Source organism: Amblyomma americanum, chromosome 2 (genome assembly GCF_052857255.1).
Source record: "Amblyomma americanum isolate KBUSLIRL-KWMA chromosome 2, ASM5285725v1, whole genome shotgun sequence".
In the NCBI taxonomy this organism is placed as follows: Eukaryota; Metazoa; Arthropoda; class Arachnida; order Ixodida; family Ixodidae; genus Amblyomma; species Amblyomma americanum.
Window position 1 is genome coordinate 37,976,331 of NC_135498.1, and position 21,207 is coordinate 37,997,537.

Genomic DNA, 21,207 nt, shown 5'->3' on the forward strand with positions numbered 1-21,207 from the left:
CACCAATATTATTCATTTTGTACTGCTGCGCGCTTAGGTCATAAGACAGGCTGTATTAATGATCCTCAAACTGATTTCAACTACTTCTCTTTTTTATTAAGTCCTCCGTAGACTCCCCTGCATGGGCTTTTTCTATTCAGGAAATGCGTTTGCCAATTTACGATTTCATCCATCTCTAACAAAGTGTTTCACGTAAGCTGTGGTGTGACCCTCGTACCTCCGGGCATAACTTGTCTACTTCGGCAATCACCCTTTCCTGGGCATCAGGGTGCAGGGCCAGGTAGTACGCAGTGTAGATGACCGTCAACGAGACGCTTTCCACTCCAGCCAAGAAGAACAATATCCCCTGGGCTGTTATCTCGTCCAGCGTCATCTCTGAAAACACATTTTCATTCTGTTTCAATGCCATCGTTTTCCTACAAGCTTCTAGCGACTAATACAGGCCTTCACGGAGGAAGGAAGGCCGGAAAATGGGATCCTTGACAATGCAAAACAAATGAGCAAGCTTTGCGAGATGAGCCTTAATACGGCCGAAGACGTTTCAACAAGGCGGCAGCCAACGACAAGCCTTGTTGTCGAAACGTTGCCTAGTGCACTGAAGCTACCATCCCTACACTTGCTCATTCTGTTTTGTGTTGTGCTGTAAAATAAGGATTATATTCAACTTCACCTAGCATTTTGAAAGAAACAAAACGTTTTAGAAGAATAGAACACAAGTAGTAGCCTCCTGGTGCTCGCTAGCGAGATTTTTTGGTGCGTTTTAATTTTCTTGATAGCTATGTAAATAACAAAAGCTAGTCTGAAAACTTCTAACTGTTGGGGATACAAAAAAACTTTCCTTTAAAAAGTGTTGAAGTGCCGCAAGGAAAGTATCGAATGGCATTACTGTTTTTGTGGCACCTTTCTTCATAACACGAAAATAAAAACGTCGAGTATTGCACGCAAAAATGTCGTTGTGTTCGGCATGAATGATTATTTTTATAATTTTGCTCATGGCCGCTTTGGTTTACAAATATCCGATGTGGTCTGCCCATACTGGCACATCTCCGGTGTAATATTATCGGGGAGCGGGAGCATCAGCAGTCAGTCACAACAACTTAGGTAGGGCGTACAAAATTTACAAAATAATTCTACTTTTTTTAGAGATTTTTAATGTTTATCCATTGAATCTCTGCAACTTTCTAAATGAGGCCGTGCACGCATATACGAATCATCAAAACTGCAAAAAGAGGAAATACTACCACGCCATTCGGAAAAGAACATTAACTGCGAGGTGTGCTCAGTGACCACCGAAAGTTATGCCGAAATTTAGGCAGGTAAGATTATGCGGTTGACTATTAAAGCTTGCCTGTAAATTCAGAACCTGAATGCAACTCGGGCATGCGACCAAACACTGAGGCCACAGGGCGCACGCTCAGTCCGTTTCTTTTTCTTCGTTTATAAGCGCTATAAAAAACAGCCGGGGGCTGGGAACATCCAACGTAACCATCTAGGAAATGTTTTTGCAAGCCATGAGCCAACCAGAACCTAATTTATTTTCTCTGCGACTAAAGTCAATGGGCGGGCTCCTTTAGATATAGTGTGTCAGTTCGACATCACTCTTCAAGCAAACAGTGATGATGTATCCTTTGACGCATCAAATTAAGTACTGCATTATTTTTTTATGGACGTTGAAATGAGGTCTCCAAATTGCTCATAAATGAGGCAGCCATAAGAATAGAAGCAAAATGTCGCCAGGACTAGGCTGATGCTTCTGTCTCCAAATTAGTTCCTTTGCACTTTAAAGTATCTGACATCGTTAGATTCGATTCTGTGTTTTTTTAACTTGTATTTCAAATACACCAGTGTGAATACATGACCTTATTTGCCAGCCAACCTTAGGACGGTGATATATAAGGGCAGCTGTATTTCTCACTCTTTTGTTCGCTATCTTCTGTCTTCTTGTCAGCAGCGCTCTCCCAGTCGTAATCCGCATCCATGAATACCTGAAGGAAGTCTTCTTCTTTCTGAAATATCATAAGTACACATATCATTTAAAGTCCTCGAAGCCTAAACGACAACATTCAAAGGCAACAACTGAGCCCTCAACATACCTAAAGCCTCAATTTATTGCAAGCATTTCGTTGCATGCGGTACTACAACCAATATTGTGGCGTCTATATTTTGGTTATTTTTCTCCAGATTACGACCGATTTCACTCCATTAAATGTATGTGAGGATCTTACGCTCAATGATAACACAACAAAGACCAACACACTGAGGCTGCTTATCGGACATCACCATCGACCGTAGTTATGTGAAAAATTTTAATTGCGTTTCCGCGTCGTGAAGGCTCCTGTGAGAGTGAAAGGAACTAAGAAGTGGTTTGGTCCTAGCCGGCCCGATTCTTCGTGCCGATGGGGAGGGCGGGGGTGGGGGTTTGTGGAAGTGGAAAATCCTAAGTAAAAGTTCAGTTCAGTACATCTTTACACACGCACCGGTGAGTCCATCACTGCTCTTTCAAGTCCGAAATAAAAAATTGAAAATTGGTTTTGAGGAAATGACGCAGTAACTGTCACACATATCGGTGGATACCCAAACCGCGCCGTAAGCGAAGGGATAAAAGAGGCAGTGAAAGAAGAAGGGAAGAAAGTGGTGCCATTGTAGAGGACTCCAGTATAATTTCGGCCACCTAGGGAGTTTTATCGTGCGCTGACATCGCACAGCACACGGGCGCCTTTTGTGTGTCGCCTCCATCGAAACGCGGCCGCCGCGGTTGGGTCCGTACTAAGGTACTCCGGCTCAGTAGACGAGCCCCCTAACCACTAAGCCACCGCTGCGGGCAGTCCGAAGTGTCTGTTTTGTAGCGAGAGCTACACTGTGCTACCAGTCGAGCATTTCGTGGTACATGGGACAGGCCATTTGAGCGCATGCGCTGTTGCCATGGCAACCGGAGAGGAGCAAGTTGCTGCGTGCGCTTCGCCGTCGCCGCGGCCGCGCGCCCACTACACCGTCGGAGCCGAGCGTGACGTCACGCAGATGAGCAGTTATGCGCATGCGCCGATACCGCAGTAACCCCACAGCTGCGCCGCGTTCTTCGTCGCCGCCTCGCCGCACGCCGCTCTATCACCCGAACCGCGCGTCGCATGCGCAGCATTGCGTATAAAAGGCGGAGATGTAATGGGCGGCTGTATCACAACGTTTGACATGGATGCAGAGAAGGAGAGTCCGGCCGCTGCTAAACGGCGGTATAGGCAAGAGAAGATTGACTCTTCCGATCTTGAGGTTGTCGCCTGCCACTGACTCAACAAAGAGAGAATGAGCGTCAGGAGGCGAAGAGAGATGCGGAGCCGCCCGAACTGAGAGAGAAACGCCATGCCACACGGAGATGCCAGACTGCCGAGCGTAATAGACGGCGCATAGCCTCCGAGATGAAGCCTATGGAATGCGTTAGTCAACGGGAACTGACAGAAGAGGATGTGAAGGCCCGTCCTGTGACTGATCCCACCATTCGAGTTTCCGAAAAACACGCTCAGCAAGGGAAGTGTACAGCCTTTGCCAAAAGTAACCAGGCTACATGGCTCGCTTCTCACTCGAATAGTAGATTCCTTACGACTTTTCTAAAAAATCAAAAAGTTCTCGGAAAGTGAGGAGAAGGGGTCTCCTTAGCTTAGAGAGATTTAGAGCTTGAGGGCGGGCATAATAGCTTCAATATACGACTGCGAAGCAAACCGTCCAGCCTGGTTACTTGTGGCAAAGACTGCACCTCTCGCAACAAATATCCTGGCATAACCGACCTAAGCCATTGCAAATTTTTTCTTTTTTGTTGAAATTGTTTTCTGGGAAAGACAGGGGGCACAGGGGGGGGGGGATTTCATATTCTTTGCACCAAAATTACGGAAAAAAAATTCTGCATAACGTGCGAATAACGATAAATTTGGTGCGTAATAGCCGTGGTCTGTTGCTATCGAATGGTACTTATGGTACAATGTTTTCTACGCAAAGCACGGCAAACTTGCCTGCGTGTCAGACGTACAAACGTTTCAAAAGCCGTTCAATCTGTGCCGCCATGATAGTCGCTCTAAACTTGTGCGCACATGGCGAAAGCAGGAAGGGAATCGTGCGGCACTTTTCTGCAGCTGTTCCGTACATTACAAAGAATAGATATTCTGACTTCAGCGGGTACACAGTGGGGAAATCTGTAAGAAAGGACAAGAAAACTCCTGCATGCTACCCCGCATCGGTCTCTGCAAATGTAGCCCAAAAAAATAGCCCTGCGCCAGCCGTTTGCAAATCCTACTGAGCGCGAAAGTGCAGGTAAGTGGCGTCACCTAGAAGGAAGCACCCGAAGCTGGGGCAGCATACGCCGACAGTTGTCCTATTGGCATCTATATAAAAGTTCCCTCTGGCCATAAAAAGAAGTGCCGTGTGCTGAACCGACGGCCTGAAATTAATCTTTTGTCGCTGACTACAATTGTCTGTTTATCTCTGTTTCGATCAGGAAGGCTCAACTAATAAGCTAATAGTTTATATGCGCAGCTTTTCTTCGCTGACGCGCGCAAGAATGCAGCGTATTTTTCGGATGCCAGTCACAGAATTCGATACGCCTGCGTAAAAGCTGGAACTTATCGTGCGTTCTTTTTGCGAGGGGGATATCACATTGACTGTAAAGCCCTGTGGAAACTTTAATGTTCAACACCTCTCTAAGCCATAGCACCTTTTAGCCATTTTTTATCCTGTGGCCGTGTTTTGTAACAATTCGTTTCGTTTTCGTTTCATTTGGTCCGTTGCAATTGGTCGCTGCTCCCAGTGACGTAGACAGTCAGCCATGACGTCGTGCTCGCCCTGGTAGGTCCTGGCACACCCGTGATGCAATTTGCATAAACGCGCCCCACGGTCATGCCTCAATGCCGGATTGTCGCCGGTGCGAGAACATGACACCGCATTTTGAATGCTTGACAAATTCTATTGGCTCTTCTTTTTGCTCACAAAAGAAACTGTGCGCTTGTAGTAGCACTAATTGGCGCAGCACGGACCTTTTTACATGGCCGGACATTATTCGACGAAATTAGGGTGGCTATAGAAGCGACGCCACATCCACACAGGCCGCGCCTGTCATTATCACTTTGCTTTCTCGCCTCCTGATGCCACGATGAAATGAAATCGAAATGAAACGAAATGACAGAAAATGTCGCTCCTGGTTCCATGAAACGTTCGAAATGATCATCGGTAACTTATCCGAAGGTATGCGCAGCCGGGCAGCTTCCCACCAGACAGTGAACACTCTTAACGTTTTTTTTTTGTTTTTTTTTTGCAGCATTGCGCTGATTTAAGCAAGGTATTGAGCACTACGGGTATTCCTACAATTCCGGTTTTCTACGAAGACGCTCAAAGAGCGCTTCGAATTTAATCAATATCCAGGCAGGCCAGCACAAAATCATTTTATGAACATAATAATTTACCTTGTTTTTAGCCTTCCGCTCTTCCATCAGGTGGGAAACGAAAGCCTTGAACAGATCCGTGCTCGACTTTGGTGGGTAGTCTGGCTGCAAGGCCTTGTAGACGCCAGGCAACATAACTGAGAAAACATATCACGACATGAGCGTTAGTTCAACAACTTTCATTATGACATCAGCCGCTAAGACGCGTAATATTTCGCAAATGGAGCTTCTGGGTATCTGTCTCATTTTTAGCTTGGATTATAGCAAGTGATCTAAAATCCTTCTGCCCAGTGTTATTCAATCCAAACGGTCACGGGTCTAAAGACGGAAATTCTATTGCCACAAACTTACTCCAAGAATACGCCCTCAATAAGAACCTCATTAAGAACCTCATTAAGAGCAGGGGGATGAAAACAAACCCAGCAATTCTGAACAAAAGCATTTTCGAGAGGGAAACCGTTTATGAACGCAGTTTTTTTCGTATAATGTCGGATTTCACTATAACAATCAATATATCCGCAGATCACCCGACGGCAGCCTTTTACTTATTTTTCTATTCACGTTTTTGCTATCATCAAAAGCGTTCCCCATTGGTTTTCTATGGCAGTCTTAACTGTTCGATGCGATCGATGGAAACACTTTAAAAGAAAGATTTTGCAACATAACAAAATAATGGAAAATTACCTTCAATTTTTCCAGAACAGTGTCTTACAATTTTTCAGTTTTTATAATTTTTGCTTCAGATAGCTGGACTTGAAAATCTTGTTTACGTCGTCTCCTGATTGAAAGGAATTGCTAAAAAGAAATATTTTTTTTTCTTAAATGCTTCCTACACGTTGCAGAATGAATGCTGCGTGCATTATGGGACTTCGAGTGTACTATTCGATAGGTTAATTCGTAATTCTAACTGTAAAATGAACGTGTATTTACAACTGAGGCGTGCGTTTCTTTTCTTTCACCGCCTGTGCATGCCTATCCCGTTCGGCAGTCTTCGGAAACTGTGTTTTTCCGCTAAGAACAGCGTGTGTAAGCCACGTAGAGGCAAACCTATTTTCTCATTTTCTTCATGAAGCATTGTTCGCCATCGTGAATATTTTTAATTTTATTACATACCGTTTATTACTGCGGTATCATTATTTTATGAATAATAGCTCGTCTCTTCGCCTTTAATATACTTGGTTATCATTCATTATTATATCTCTTATCATCCCAACGCTTTTAAGTTATACGGCAATGAAGGTACCTAAAATTATTCAAGCAAGCAAAGTTATGATACCTAATCACTTACATATCGTGAGCACTTTCCAGCCGCCATCGTCGACGAAGAGAGAATCGATACACTTCATCACTGGGTGGTCCGTCTCCTTCTCGCTGTCCACATCGACGCTGTAATTGAGCGCTACCGTAGCGTCGAGGGACGCGTGTTCTGCCAACCTGCAGAAATTAGGAATTTATTTTTTCTGCCGATTACATGCGATCTATGCTTATCTTATAAACGAACTCATAGACAAGCAAAGGTCATGCAGTTCGGGGTAGGGTTCTTGGTTCTGGCTTCCTCATCGCTCTGATATCGTCGACCTATGCGCTTGCTTATAGTTTACTGATGTCGTCAAGCAGCCGTTTGTTTATTCAGGGATTTTTACCAGCTGAGTCCTTAAAGTAGATTCTTTCAGGACAACATTAATACAGGCAGCCTCTTCTTGCTTCAAAGTCGACAACTCTCCCTTCCTTTCCTCCATGTTATTTCTTCCGTTCGGACTCAAAGATGAACGCAACTTTACGAGAGTGTTTCAATGCGCCACGACAAACTGTGTCTTGTCGCTAAGAGAAAAAGAAAAGCTCTGATTCTGGAATGCGGGTCAAAAAATTTAGGTCTAGTAACACGCATCCTCGAGATTGGAAGTGTTGACAGCCCGAAGAATGGAAAACCGCGTAGCTTCCGTGCTCTTTTTCTTTTCATTTCAGTAATCGAGACCACTTTTCACTGCACAACAGTTCTTACTCAGAAATGGTTCTCGCTAAAGTAGAGACCTGTGAATACAAGTGTTCAAAGCGCAAGCGCGGTTGCAGGGTGGATCATCACGACGGTGGCAATTCCTTAGCTACGCTGATGTCGGGACAAGTTTCGCATTTGCTTCAATGCTGGGCGACGTCATTGGTAATAAATTGCATGAGACAGAAAGTGCACAGCTGAGTGGGGCAGAGGAAATAGCTAGCTCGTAAAAGCGTGAGCTTTTACTCATCACGTTTCGAAGTTTTGTGGGGTCTGCTACCACCCTGAGCTCACAGCGCGGTCTATGGCAGAAACTAGAAAACAGCAGATCTCGCATTGAGACTTCTAGCGCCATCTACAATAGCATTGTAGAAACAAATGCCTGCCAATGATGACGGCATGGTCCAATATGGTGGATATAGGTGGAACTATGTGAGTATGACGTCAGGGCTGCATAGTTTCAGTTTCTCAAATCCAAGATGGCGGCCATTGAAATTGGTTGTGTCCTCCCATCCCTTTGACCCCTCACCCCCTCTCCCCCGAATAATATCCTGTAACGGGTAGAAAAACTGTCCCGTTGTACTTTCTTATTTGTTTTTTTTATCGTCCCACAGTAATTTTTGTCCCAATATGGGACCGCTATATGTGTATACATTCGTTCCACTATATATACTCCGACAACAAGGGGCACCGATCCGGGGACAGTTGTGTGCCGACTTTGATAGGCAAATAAAACCCTATAGGTTGTGGTATATAAATAAAACCATAAATAATAGGTAAACATTGTATACATGCAGTTACTAATTTAAGCGTTACCATATCGCACCGCAAGCCGAATTCTAGGCCCACCTTAACCACCCAATCAAAGCGAATTCCGTTTGCGATCTATCTTGTGGGGGTGTAACCCGACAACGGGTAGACGTGCATCGCAATTTTTCTGACAGATGGCGCTAGGCGTCGATCGCTCCGCCAGGTGGAAAAGTTATGTTGCTTTTCCGAGCCGCTCAGGGTTTTCTTCACTGGCCCCGCTGGATGCGGAAAGACTTTCGTTTTATGCATGGCCAATAAAGCTAACGCTCGTTGCTGACACGTCTTCCAGACGGTGGCGGCCTCTTCTGTTACATGCCAGCAGCAATCGCGCGTTTAGCCGATCAGGGGAGAATAGTATATAGAAGACACAAACGAAACTGACGTTTTTTTTTATTCGAGGACTGACAATACTGCTGCAGCAGTATTCACTATGAAAGAAAAATGCATGAGGGATGAACTGCCACTTTTCCGTGTACATTGTACCTGCGTCCCCATTATACTTTACCTGTTGCTGCCTGTTCTAAAAAAAATACAGAATTCAAATATCAAATGCTGTTTATTTTTGCCACGAAAACGGGCAAATTTGACTGCGTGATTAAAGTCCAGCGCATTTTCTGATCATGTCGCGCCGCTCGTGTCTTCTTATCTTCTTTTGTATTTAAATGAACTAGAAAGGCTCGTTTACAAAGTGATGTCTAGTGGTGGTGTCTTCGCTAATATTTCGCGGATAGAACCTGTGCCAAAAAAGGCCGCCACCGTCTGGAAGACGTTGAAGCAACATGCGTTAGCTTTATTGACCGTGCGTAAAACGAAAGCCTTTCCGCATCCATCGGTGCCAGTGAAGAAAACCCTTAGCGGTTCGGAAAAGTAGCATAACTTTTCCAACTTGCGGAGCGATCGACGCCTAGCGCCATCTATCAGAAAAATTGCGATGCACGTCTACCCGTTGTCGAGTTACACCCCCTCAAGATACGTCCCAAACGGAATTTGCTTTGATTGGGAGGTTAAGGTCGGCCTAGAATTCGGCTTACAGTGTGATATGGTAATGGTTCAATCAGTAATTGCATGTATATAATGTTTACCTATTATTTAATTGTGGTTTTATTTCTATAAGACAACCCATAGGGTTTTATTTGCCTACCAAAGTCGGTACACAACTGTTCCCGTATGGGTGCCCCTTTTTGTCGGAGTATATACAGGGTGCCCAGGCTAACTTTACCTAAGCGTTGAGAAAATAAGGTGCTTGATGTAGGTCAGGGAAACGACTTACATACATACATATCGCTACCAGTCGGCGTTTGCGCATCTAGGCAATTTTTTTTCTGTTGCTATTAATTAAGTAGTAATTAATATAACTCTTCTAGAAGCGTAAATATTGACTTTAGACGGCAGATGTGAGTAGCAAAGTTCGAGAGCACCTTCAGAGACCCTCATTCCATTTATATGCGATAAAGAAAGCCTCACGTGTATCTATTTCCGAGCTCTAAAGAAAGCCCGCGAAATACAAAAAAAATCACGTGACTAGCGCATTTGCGCGCCCCGATTGTGCAGCTCTCAATCCTGGCTTGAGTGAACGAAATCAGCTGCTGGCATGGAGCGACGACCCCATTGCTCCGGCAGGCCGATATGTCGACGGTGGTTGCACCGTCACGCTTGCAATACCATCTACGACATATCGGCCTGCCGGAGGCAACGGGGTCATCGCGCCTGCCCAGCAGCTGATTTCGTTCACTCAAGCCAGGATTGAGAGCAGCACAACTGTGGCGCGCGAATGCGCTAGTCAGGTGATTTTCTTGTATTTCGCGGACTTCCTTTGGAGCTCGGAAAAAAAGAAACACGTGAGGCTTTCTTTATCACAAAAAAATAAAATGAGGGGTTCTGAAGGTGCTTTTCAACTTTGCTGCTCACATTTGCTGTCTAAAATCAATATTTACGCATGTAGAAAAAATTATCTTAATTGCTAATCAATTAATTGCAAAACAAAAATTGCCTATGATGCGCAAACCGGTTGGAAGGTGTATGTAATTGGTATACCCTGTATAGCAGAACGAATGTGTAGGCATATAGCGGTCACATAACGGGACAGTTTTCCTACCCTTTATAGGATATTATTTTTGGAGGTGGGGCAGGGGGATAGGGATGGGAGGGCACAACTAATTTTAACGACCGCCATCTTTGATTCGAGAAACAGAAGCTATGCCATCATTTCGTCCCCTGACGTCATATCAACATAGTTCCACCTATAACCACCATATTCGACCATGACGTCCTCTTTGGCACGCGTAAGGTGGTTATTTCTACAATGCTATAGTAGATGGCGCTACAAGCCTCAATGCGAGATGTGCGGTTTTCTAGTTGCTGCCACAGATCGCGCTGTGATCTCAGGGTGGCAGCAGACCCCTCGAAATCTCGAAACGTGATGTATAAAAGCTAACGCTTTTAAAACATCACCTGGTCTCTTCAAAAGTTGCACTACGCGAGCTAGCTGGATTCTAGGCTCAGATTAATAACACCCTAGTTGAAATCAAGAGGAAAAATTTGGCTTGGGTAAGGCTTGTAATGCAAAGGCAAGATAACTGATGGTGCTTCAGGGTGTAACAGATATTATTAAAAGGGAACGGAAGCGTAACTTGGGGCGGCAGAAGGTTAGGTGGGTGGATGAGATTAAGACGTTCGCGGCGATAGGGTAGCAGGAGCTGCCACAGGACAGGTTTAATAAGGCAGTATGATGCAACCTGCAATTTATTGTTTATCAAGTGCAAGTCAGCACATTTGTTTGCCTTCTAGTATTACATATCTTCTTCATTACATGTCAGGCGCTTTTCAGTGTAGAGAGACACCAATTTTCTGTGCTCTGAATTACGAAACTTTGGCGAACCATCGGTCTCGAACGAAATTCGTGGCTTAGCACCTTCGCAGCAATACTACACCCGGATCATTTTTCAACTAAAAAAAACTGTTTTGCTTCCTTTCGCCCAAATACTAGCGTAGGCGTCGCTCCTCTGTTCCACGTGCGGTTATTACTCACTTGGAGAAGTTCACAGGCTTGCCTTGCTCAGCCGCCTCCAGGAGCCTGGACGTCACTCTTTCAGTGATCGTTTTGATTTTGATGACAATCTGTTAATAAGTAAAAAATGAGGCGACCAATTTTAGGCTTTTTGTCTCGCCACACTGATCACATCGTTCGCTAAAAACCTCGATCTCAACAGACAGCCCTCAAACTGCGATGAAAAAAGTGAATTGATACACATATAGCGGTCCCATAACGAGAGAGTTTTCCTGCCCGTCAAAGGATAATATTTTAAGAGGGGAGGGGGTGAGGGGGAATGAGATGAGAGGACATAACCAATTTCAATGGCCTCCATGTTGGATTCGATAAACCGAAACTATGCCACCATTTCGTCCCCTGACGTCATACTCACACAGTTCCACCTATATCCACCATATTGGACCATGACATAATCATTGGCATGGCACGTAGCAGGTTGTTGTTTCTACAATGCTATTGTAGATGGCGCTACAAGTCTCAATGCGAGATGCGCTGTTTTCTAGTTGCTGCCACGGATCGCGCTGTGATGTCAGGGTGATGCAGACCACACGAAATCGCGAATAGTGATGAGTTAGAGTTAACTCTCGTAAAATATTGTGCTTCCAACCTGAGTTTAATCTACTGATCAGTAAACTTAATTTCCATGTATTAACGGCAAGCATATAAAATGCATTGCTTGCTTGTAAGGATGCGGTAGCTAATTTCTGAGGACAAAGTGTATTGAGCTCTCGGTGACAACAAGGACTCCGCGGTCGCTGGTTGCCATTAGGTTGACCATCTTCGCACCTCAGCTGCTAGCAGTCGCTTAAACGCTCGTTATGCGTCCGCGTCCAAGGTAGCGAAAGCGTGAGGTAGATGTGCATGCGTTCGATAGTGCTCCCAGCGTTTTGCAGGTCTCGCTTTCAAATACCCAATTATAAATCGTTTTTCTCTCCTATTATTTGTCTAAAAAAAGAACAGATCTACTTGGTGTACAACCTCGAAGCTGTCCGGGCGTGTCTTATCTGCCCTTCGTTTGGGTCAAACTAGGTTAAAAATTATTGCGAGTGTCGACCGGAATGCATATGGTTCGGTCGGAAGTATTGGCTGCCTTCGTACGTGTCATAAAACGGAAAAAGAAAATAAAGAGGCCGAGAGCAAGAGAATTCAATAAAGCAGGTACAAGTCCACTAAGTGAACACCCACCAATGTAGTGTGCAAGATGTAAAACTTAGTGTAATGGCACTGCCTTGGTCTATTCTAGCGCAGATATGTCTCTTAGCATCGCGGTTACTAATTTATGTGTAGCTCTGTCATTAGGCCTTAAGTTATTTTATTTGTTTAAATATTGTCAGCAGTGCACATGCTTAACTAATATATTTTCAGTACGCTGGAAATGCCAGAAGTACACCAGTACACCAGTATTCAGGCACCAGAGGTTTCAGCGCACTGAGTAGTCCTACAAAATACTGCCGAATCGTTTATTTAGCTTTGTTTTCTGTGCTGTGGTTCCTAAATATTAAACGCCTTATTCGCGTGCACAGCATGGAGCGCTACGGTGTGCTGTAGGATCCACAGAAACAAGTTACTTGTTTGCGTGTTCTGAAGTATTCTTAAGAAGGTACAATCATGTGCAAACGACACAGGTATTATACCCGATGCAACTTAAGATCATAGTATAAGTTAGCTCGAACAACGGGGCGAGCGCCTGCTAAAAGTCTTGCTTACAGTTTAATCAAACATCCAGACCACAGCAGCTAATGATATCTTTCCTTCCACAGCAAAAAAAAATTTTTTCAGCAAGTTTTGCAGTGACACCTATTTAGGGCACATTTCCCCATTCTGCGGCGCTTGCAACGACGGTGTTGGCGTAACAACGCGCAACACTGATTGGTAAGCGCGCTGATGGTTCAGAAAGAGAACCCGCCTTCAGCAATCTGCCACTGCATTTTCCACTTCTGGTAGCAGATCGTATATACTGATCTCGGATACATTTCTTTAGTTGGAAACTATCGTCATGTTGTCCAAACATTTAACGGGATCATTTTTCTTTAATTTTCTGCTATTCGCGAAGGACACAAAAATTAGGTCCTCATGAAAATTTTGCCTTTAAAAGTACTCCTATCACAGCTCGGCATATTTCTGAGAGTCCGCGAGGGAAGAATAACCTAATGTTTCTACATGGTGGTGACATCTCGTTCCACGAGTCAACGAAGGGAAACATTACAGTATTTTTATAAGCAAGTGGTGGGCAGAGTACTCCTAAAGCGATAGCAGATGCCTACCGTTTTCAACCGGCTAGCGGTAAGTGCTGGCGTGAAGATGGCCCGGGCCAGCTTCCACTCGTCGCCGGAGAGGTTCTTCATGGACTTGCGCCAAACATCGCTGCCAACATGCTGACCTTTCTGCAGCGAGCAGTGGGAACCGTGTTGTAGTGAATTCCAAAAACCGGCTTTTCTTCACGTTGTTCCGCATGCATTAATCAAGAGCTAAATGTTTTAACGAGCCTCTAACAAATCCATAGAAAGCACACCCTGCGCGCTATGACATTGCTTGCTGGACTGCTGATCTCCACGTGACGAAAGGGCTAACCAAGTGCTAGCTTTGTACAGGCACTTGACGCAGACGAATTACCACGTGTTCCGATGCCCCTTTCGTAAACACGGTAGCGTCCATGCCATACTACACTGTGGCGATGATTCCAAGTGTTGATGTAAAACGCGTCTCTACACGCTTTTCTGCCTCGAGGTTGACCTTATTTATTCTCCATGGGCATTTTTCTTGGCAATCGAGCCAAATCTGCAGTGACGAACAAGCCATCTCGTACTACGCACCCAATATAGACCACGGCAGCGATTATTAGTTTTCTCTTAAAACATGGAATATTGGTAAACTTTGTTTGTTAGTGCGTAATTTCAACATAACTGCCAATTTTCAATGGCATAGAGCCCCGTAAGAAGCAGCTTACTTTATTATAACGAATATCAAGTGAACACACGCTCAGCTCGCCATGCGCGAGGCGTCCTGGATATAGCGAGGCGCACCATCCTAAGACCGACTATATAGTGGTGTGACACAGTCACGGAAGCTCCGCCCCATACATTCCCTACATTGCTAAGACAAGTAGTCACCAAGTATAGTACGGCCGCAGAACTTTGCTAGTTCAGGTACTCTTCAAACAAGTTGTAGTCTTACCGATCTATCCGAAAAGTTCTTGAACTTGGAGATCATCACCTCGCGCAGGATCTCCGGGTCTGTGACGACAAGCATCGGCGCTGTGCACTGGTATGACCTTTAAAGGAAGTGATGGCGTCCATTACTTTTTTTTCAAATTTAAACGCCTGGAATGCGCTCTTTTAGGTTGAAGTGGGTAGCGCATTAATATGATGTAATAAGCTAATAGAGAGGAAAGTCTTATCTGGTTTCGACAGACACGTTATCTATCGAGGGCTTCTTATTTATATGTCCACTCTTTTCAGCTGATTAACAGTTGCTAGTCAGCGCCTGTCCAAGCTGATATGAACTAAGTAAATAAAACAAAACAAAAGCTGTATCGAGGGCAGTGCAACCAAATTCAACAACTTTTTGTACTCACCCATAGAGACGGCCGTAGCGTTTGTAGTATTGTATAATCACTTCGTTGAGGGGCTGCAAAAAGATACATCGGAGGCAACAAAAAAATTTTACATGTCCAAAGCTGTCACTCTCAAATAAACTGTAAGACTTTCATCAGTCGCCGTTTTTCGATAACTTTTCACATTAGTGAAATAGTTATGGGCTGGAAAGGTGTGTAAGAAAGCCAGAAAATAGTACTTGCCCAAGTTCTCAGGACTATCTGAACTTTATCTACTACCATATGACAGCTGTGGAAAGACTACAGAAAGTACCTAGGCGGTGATTTTTTTCTTTTATATTCTCAGGTTCTCGAACTATCAAGATGTTCCGTTAGCGCCCTCTTTGAGAGCCTGACTGAGATGGTACAGTAATCTTTAATGACAGATATTCGTGGGCCTTGTGCCTATAGTGACCCATTTCTACACTCTAAGCACAAATAATCCTATATATGAGTAAAAAGAGAATAAGCTGTCCTCTAGAGCACTCCCTTCTTGGAACAAGGTGCGCTGCCCAATTCCTGAGGTAGATTTTAATCTCTGAACAATGAAATGCTTACGTTTCGGCCAAGGAAACAAATTCCCTCTTCAAAACATGCGAAATTCTCGCAGTCATGAACATTTTAACCGAGGTTTAAGTCCCCTTCATTTTTAAACCCCAAGACTTTGGGTGCCGTTTTTAAAAGCTTTTTTTTCATTGCTAACAGGATCAAGGTAACACACTTTGCAGTGGAAATAGACCTCTGTTGGCAACAATAAACTTCGGCAGCACAGCCTGCTCCTAAAATGAAGTGTGCTGGAGGACTGCTTACTCCATTCTTGCTCCCATATGGCAGATTCGTGTCTGGGGTGTATAGTCAGGAACAAGCAACTATTGAAGTATACCTTTGTGTAGATATCGACGCAAAAACGCAGGTATTGCCAGAAGGTGAGGTGTGGCAGCCCTTTGTCATTCCAGAAGGTGAACTTCTTTCGAACCCACCTGCAAGTGAAGGAATCCACACACACAAAAAAGCACAAAATCCAATCAGCAAGCTAGATCAAAGTTTAAGCTTGAACAAAGAGAAATTGGACGTGGTTTAGCTCTGGTTAAACTCGGAGTGACGCGATAGCTACAGCTGGCCGAGTGGCACTTGCTCAGTCGAATTGCAAAGTCAGTCTTTCGCCGCTCCGTTTCGCTGGGCGTTCCTTCTTCATTTTCGTCCCACTTGACACGGCGCATGCGCACAGCTGTTGCAGCTCGGTTTCGTCAGCGCGCCGCGCCGCCGGCAGCGGCAGCTGCGCCGCACCACGTGACCAACCACGTGGCAGCGTGGCGGCGCAGCCGCAGGGTGGCAGCGCCGCCACCCCCACGGCGCCGCCACGCTGAAGGCTCGAAATGCTACCGTAATGTAGCTGTCGCTACAAAATATTGGAAAGGCTGTAGCTGCTCCACACTGCACAATAGAAGCACGGCACACGAAATTTGTGGTGATTACAAAGAGGGAACATCATGGTCGTTGTTGTCTATTCCATGCGCCTTACCTCATATTATCGGGTTCTCATGTACTGAGCAAAAAATTTCATAGGTATTTATCTTGAATACCATGCGCGCTATAAAGGTAACTGCACGCGTTGTCTTCAAGATTTCGCCGCTCCTACGTGATGGATCGGACGTTCTACAGCGATGGATGTGAGAACTGATTTCAAGACCGCTTCTTCCGAGGCATTAAGTGGCGTGTTCAATGAGACCGACAAGAGGTAGAGAAAAATGACAAAAACATTCCACGCATGAACCTCAGGGCTCTCGCTGACACTAGCCCGGTGCCCCATAGAAGCCACGGTAGCTTACAAAAATCTTTTGAGTTTAAAATGAGATCTATTTCAGACTGTTTATTTGAGCCTTGTAATATTGAAGTGACTCTGTATTGAGGTTTTCCATTGAGTTTCCATAACAAATTCCACCTCATTCAAGGTGAAACAGTGTACAATCGGGCTGGAATGAGACGCGAACACAGGAACGCGACGCCTTTGGTTAATTTCGGTACAGTGCGCGCCGTCCAGCAGCGTCCGCGATAAGCTGCTGACGTGTGCACTGGGATTGTGGCTCTGTCCCTATAGCCGCCCTCTGTGGAGCCATCGTTCGATTTGCCGCAGTATGGCAATCCCCGTCTAGCGCCTGCATGGCGCTAGCCGCGTCACTTTGAGTCATGTCCACGGTCCTGGCGAGCGGGATGACGTTGCGGTTTCGGTCCTTTCGATGACCGCGTTATCTCGCTGTGCGATGACAAAGCTTCGAGTGCCGAATGCACTCGGTTATCACCGTGCAAGAGACGGCGGCTTGGGCGTGATGTCTGACACTAATTTTGCGCATCACAGATGTCAGGCGGCAAATCGAGCAATGCCTCCTCACAGGGCGGCTAGGGGCAGAGCCACAAACCCAGTGCACACGTCAGCAGCTTATCGCGGACGCTGCTAGACGGCGCGCGCTGTACCAAAACTAACCAAAGGCTACGCGTTCCCGTGTCCGCGTTTCATTCCGGCCCGATAGTACATAGTGGAGATTGAGACTCAATAGAGCTCACTCTAAATGTTCTGTGGAGTGGAAATTAGACAGCAAAGTTAGCAGATCATTATAAAATCAATTTTTCTAGAAATAAAATTGCCTGTCCGTCATACGATTTGTCCTTTCTCAAGCATCACGCATACACTCCAACGATATGTTTTTAAGCGTGCAAGAAACATTCTGAAACATCTTAGTAACCGGAGCCACCAAATTTTATTAAGTGGAATCACCCTCAGCCATCACTCTGGAAGACGCAAGTAGCAATAAGTTCGTGGAGGCGGCATTACAACGGAGTAAACATGCCACACCTATATATTCAGCTGTCTCAAACCTATGTGCGCATATTTTATACTCACTACGAAGTGTGTATCGTCAAGCTTTAGTAACGAGTTGAAAATAATCGGAGACGTCGAAAAAAACATCGGCGTCATTGACGCAATCTGTGGTTGGCGCCAGCCGAGAGATCTAGCTGCAAACATATGTTACGTAATGTCAGTCGTTAGTAGACGAACAGGAAAACAAATGTACAATCCAGTTTTTGAAACCAATGTTTGGCGTACACTTCTGCATATCTGGAACATTTTTTCTGCCTTTTGCGCCAATCTGTCAATGCTTAAAGTGAATGTTTTATAAAGATTACTTTAATGTTCGAGTTCGAATAATACTGATCGACTTTTTATCGAGCGCTCTTCGAAATAAAATGAAGCAGTAGGGAAATTATTGTCAAACTATATTTACTGAGGTTCAGTTCACCTGCATGCAATTCATCTCATATTGACTCATTTTCAAATGAGGCTCAGTTGACTTGCCAGCACGGCAGCCTCCTCACTAATATCAGTAGAGAATGTTTTGACATATTAACGAACGATCTGAATAAGTGTGAGCTTTGATCGAAATGCGGTAGATTCTACAAGGAGTCAAAATGCGATCAATTTCGTAAAAAGTGCGATTTCGTAAAAAGTGTCCTGCTGCTTTGACTACTGGACCGCTTTGCGCCGTTGTATCTTCGCTGCAGCAATTCGAGCGCGATATACAAAATGTGCGGCGCGGTTTTGCAAGGACAGCCTTTTTCTGTGCACATACATGCGCAGAAATACTAGACAAGCGTTTTTTTTTTTCAACGCAAAGTTTTCTTTTTACGCACATAGTAAGATTCTGCCTAACTGTCCATATATCCGCGGATCCCTCGTCGGGACGCTTGTAATTTTACGCAATATATGGTCACAAACTCACCCCATTGATCTTCTATGGCAGACTAAACTACTCGGTGCAAGCCCAAGACAAATTTTAAAAGCAAGATTCTGCTACGCATTCGAATAATAGACCATTGCCATCAACATCTTCATAAGGATAGCTTAGAATATTTCATAGTTGCTCACAATTACAAATGATGCCGTAGAAACGTGGATTTGACTTCCGTTCCCTGCGCCGCCACCGACGCTGTACTGTACTTTGTCTATGTGACGTTACGCGGAAGTTCGCTCTTGCGACTGTGTTCGTTACTTAAGTCGCGTCGCCAGGGTAGAGTGGGCCATTATTTGAGCGATTTTGCCCTCCAAATCACACCACAGTCAGCCATTTCTTCTCTTCTTCTTTGCCTCGCGACGCGGCCTATACCCTTACAAAAATGGTCTATAGACAGTCTATAGACTTCTTATAGGCTTTATTGGCTTCCTATAGATATTACTTTTTGTCTATTCATAGTCTATAGACTCTCTATAGACAAATATCTACTAAAAGTATATGGTCATAAATCTATTGATTGTATATAGGCTCTCTATAAGATTTGTATTGTCTATAGAGTGTCCTCTAAGGTTTGTCTAAGAGAGTATACAGACTTTATAGACAGAAGTCTACGGACAGTGATAGACTGTCAAAAGAAATTTTTGTAAGGGTAAACAAACGCTTCGGTCCTGCCGGGACGCGCCCAATGATGTACGCCATACAATTAGCACTGTAAAATATAACCTGCTTCAAGGTTGGAACTTCAGTCCTCCCTGTAAGGCTTGATTGAGAATATTCAGTATTCAGTAAAAGATAACACACACGGAGCAGAGCTTTGTGTGCGACAATCGTTCAGTAAGTTCGCCTCCTTTGCTCCGAGTTCCTTATTAAGAGATGGAATCGAAAGTGCCTCAGGTGGAGTGAAAACGCCGGAAGTACGTGGTACTAAATGTACCATATAAATAAGACGGAGTGTTCACCCAAGTTTGAGAACATTCCTCTCCATAATCTGGGCAAACAGAAGAAAGTGCAAGAATACAGCGGTGTGTTAAGAACTGAGTTAAGCAGCTAAGATAAATAGTTCAGCAAGGCCTATAAACAAGAAACCAGCACGTCGTCCGACTCTAGCGGTACGATAACGGCAGCACTGCATTCCTGCGTCTTAGCGGGTTCGACGCACATGGCAACGGCGTCATGCGTGGGCTGCGCCCTTGCGCCTGCACCCGCTTTCTGCAGCTGCCGCTTGGGTTAGACTCGTTGAAAGAGGGGAGCCTGCTTAGCAAAACATGGAAGAGCCAGAGAAGAAACGTGGTACTTGTACTGGGTGCCAGCCGGGACACATATAGGCGTTGAGTGTTTATGTACACGAGATACGAGCGCGCCCGTCCTCTTGCGCAGCGTGACTCAGTCAGAAGAAAGGAAATAAAAAATAAAAGAAAGAAAGCTTGGAGGCGGATTCTATCTTTAGATGTCTTTTGCGTTTCGACTGCCTCGACGAGAGACCCAAGTAGAATAAGCCAGGACGAACGAAGAAGGCGCTGACCAAAAGAAAAGATAGGATGACGTTTCGGCTCCCGTGGGGCAGCCGAAACGTCATCCCAAACGTCATAAGCCAGTCGCCAAAATGATCGTTGCGAGGCTTCACGCCCACTCGTGAATGAATCATTGTTTACATTGGACCACTGAAGAATGGTGGAGATTCGAGAAAAGTTTCCGCGAGAATGTTATTGAGCTTAAGAAGTAAGCATGGCAAGAACGACTTTTCAAAAGTTTTTTTAAAGGTTAGGTTTGGTTTTGAGCTCTCAAGATCACAGCAGCAGAAGACTACGCGCGCTGGTAGCAACTGGGGCTGCGCTAACTAGATATTCCATTGCAGCGGCCCACAGAGGAGCGTTATAACATGCGCGATGTTCGAAATCTCTCCCTGGGTAAATGCGAGCAAAACTGAGAATTGACTACGGATATAAAATTTAGACAATTCCCAGTTTCCTTACATGCGCAGGACCTTATAATTGAAACTTTCAGCATATCTGGAAGCAGTCTGGAATATTTTTAATTAAATGAGAGCATTAGGCTAGTTATAATAAACTCTAACACACCTTCAACCGAAATCTTTTATTTAAAAGCCAACGTTATGGAGCCGGCTCCGAAACATTGGGTTTCGATTTAAAGGTTTTGGTTGCAGATATGCTAGAGTTTATTATAAGTATTCAAACCCAACCAGGCAGTCAAATCTGTCAAAATGTTTAGTTTTCATTAGGCTGGTTAGTAGAACATAACAAATGTTTCTACCAATGCTAATTCTACTACTCCACATTCATATTCGCGACTTGGATTGGCCTTTTTTTTATTTTCTGCCCCAGTTCAACATACGTGCGGCATGCCGAATACCTGTGGCAGCTGCAACATTATTATGTTTGAAACAACCGATGCACCTTTAAAATTTCGATGAATTGAACAATTACGGCTCACTTGCGTTTTACTTTATTTTTTGAGCTTTCAGGAAATTATTCATCAGCTTTAAATTAAAAAGCCGTTAAGGCCGTTAAAGAAGTCGCGTAATAGATTGAACCGTG

At 44.7% G+C, this 21,207-nt stretch overlaps 1 protein-coding gene across 3 annotated transcripts in view; it reads right to left on the minus strand.

Moving 5' to 3' along the window:
• LOC144121020 (lithocholate 6-beta-hydroxylase-like) overlaps positions 1-21,207 on the minus strand; it is a 74,451-nt gene that overhangs the window by 8,089 nt on the left and 45,155 nt on the right. For all 3 annotated transcript variants that reach the window (XM_077653924.1, XM_077653925.1, XM_077653923.1), the window contains exons 2-10: positions 15,748-15,844; positions 14,847-14,899; positions 14,447-14,543; positions 13,537-13,656; positions 11,252-11,340; positions 6,709-6,854; positions 5,442-5,557; positions 1,916-2,006; positions 218-375 (exon numbers count right to left, since the gene is read on the minus strand). In XM_077653924.1, the coding sequence (XP_077510050.1) occupies positions 218-375; positions 1,916-2,006; positions 5,442-5,557; positions 6,709-6,854; positions 11,252-11,340; positions 13,537-13,656; positions 14,447-14,543; positions 14,847-14,899; positions 15,748-15,844 (967 nt within the window). The remainder of the gene's footprint in view (positions 1-217; positions 376-1,915; positions 2,007-5,441; positions 5,558-6,708; positions 6,855-11,251; positions 11,341-13,536; positions 13,657-14,446; positions 14,544-14,846; positions 14,900-15,747; positions 15,845-21,207) is intronic.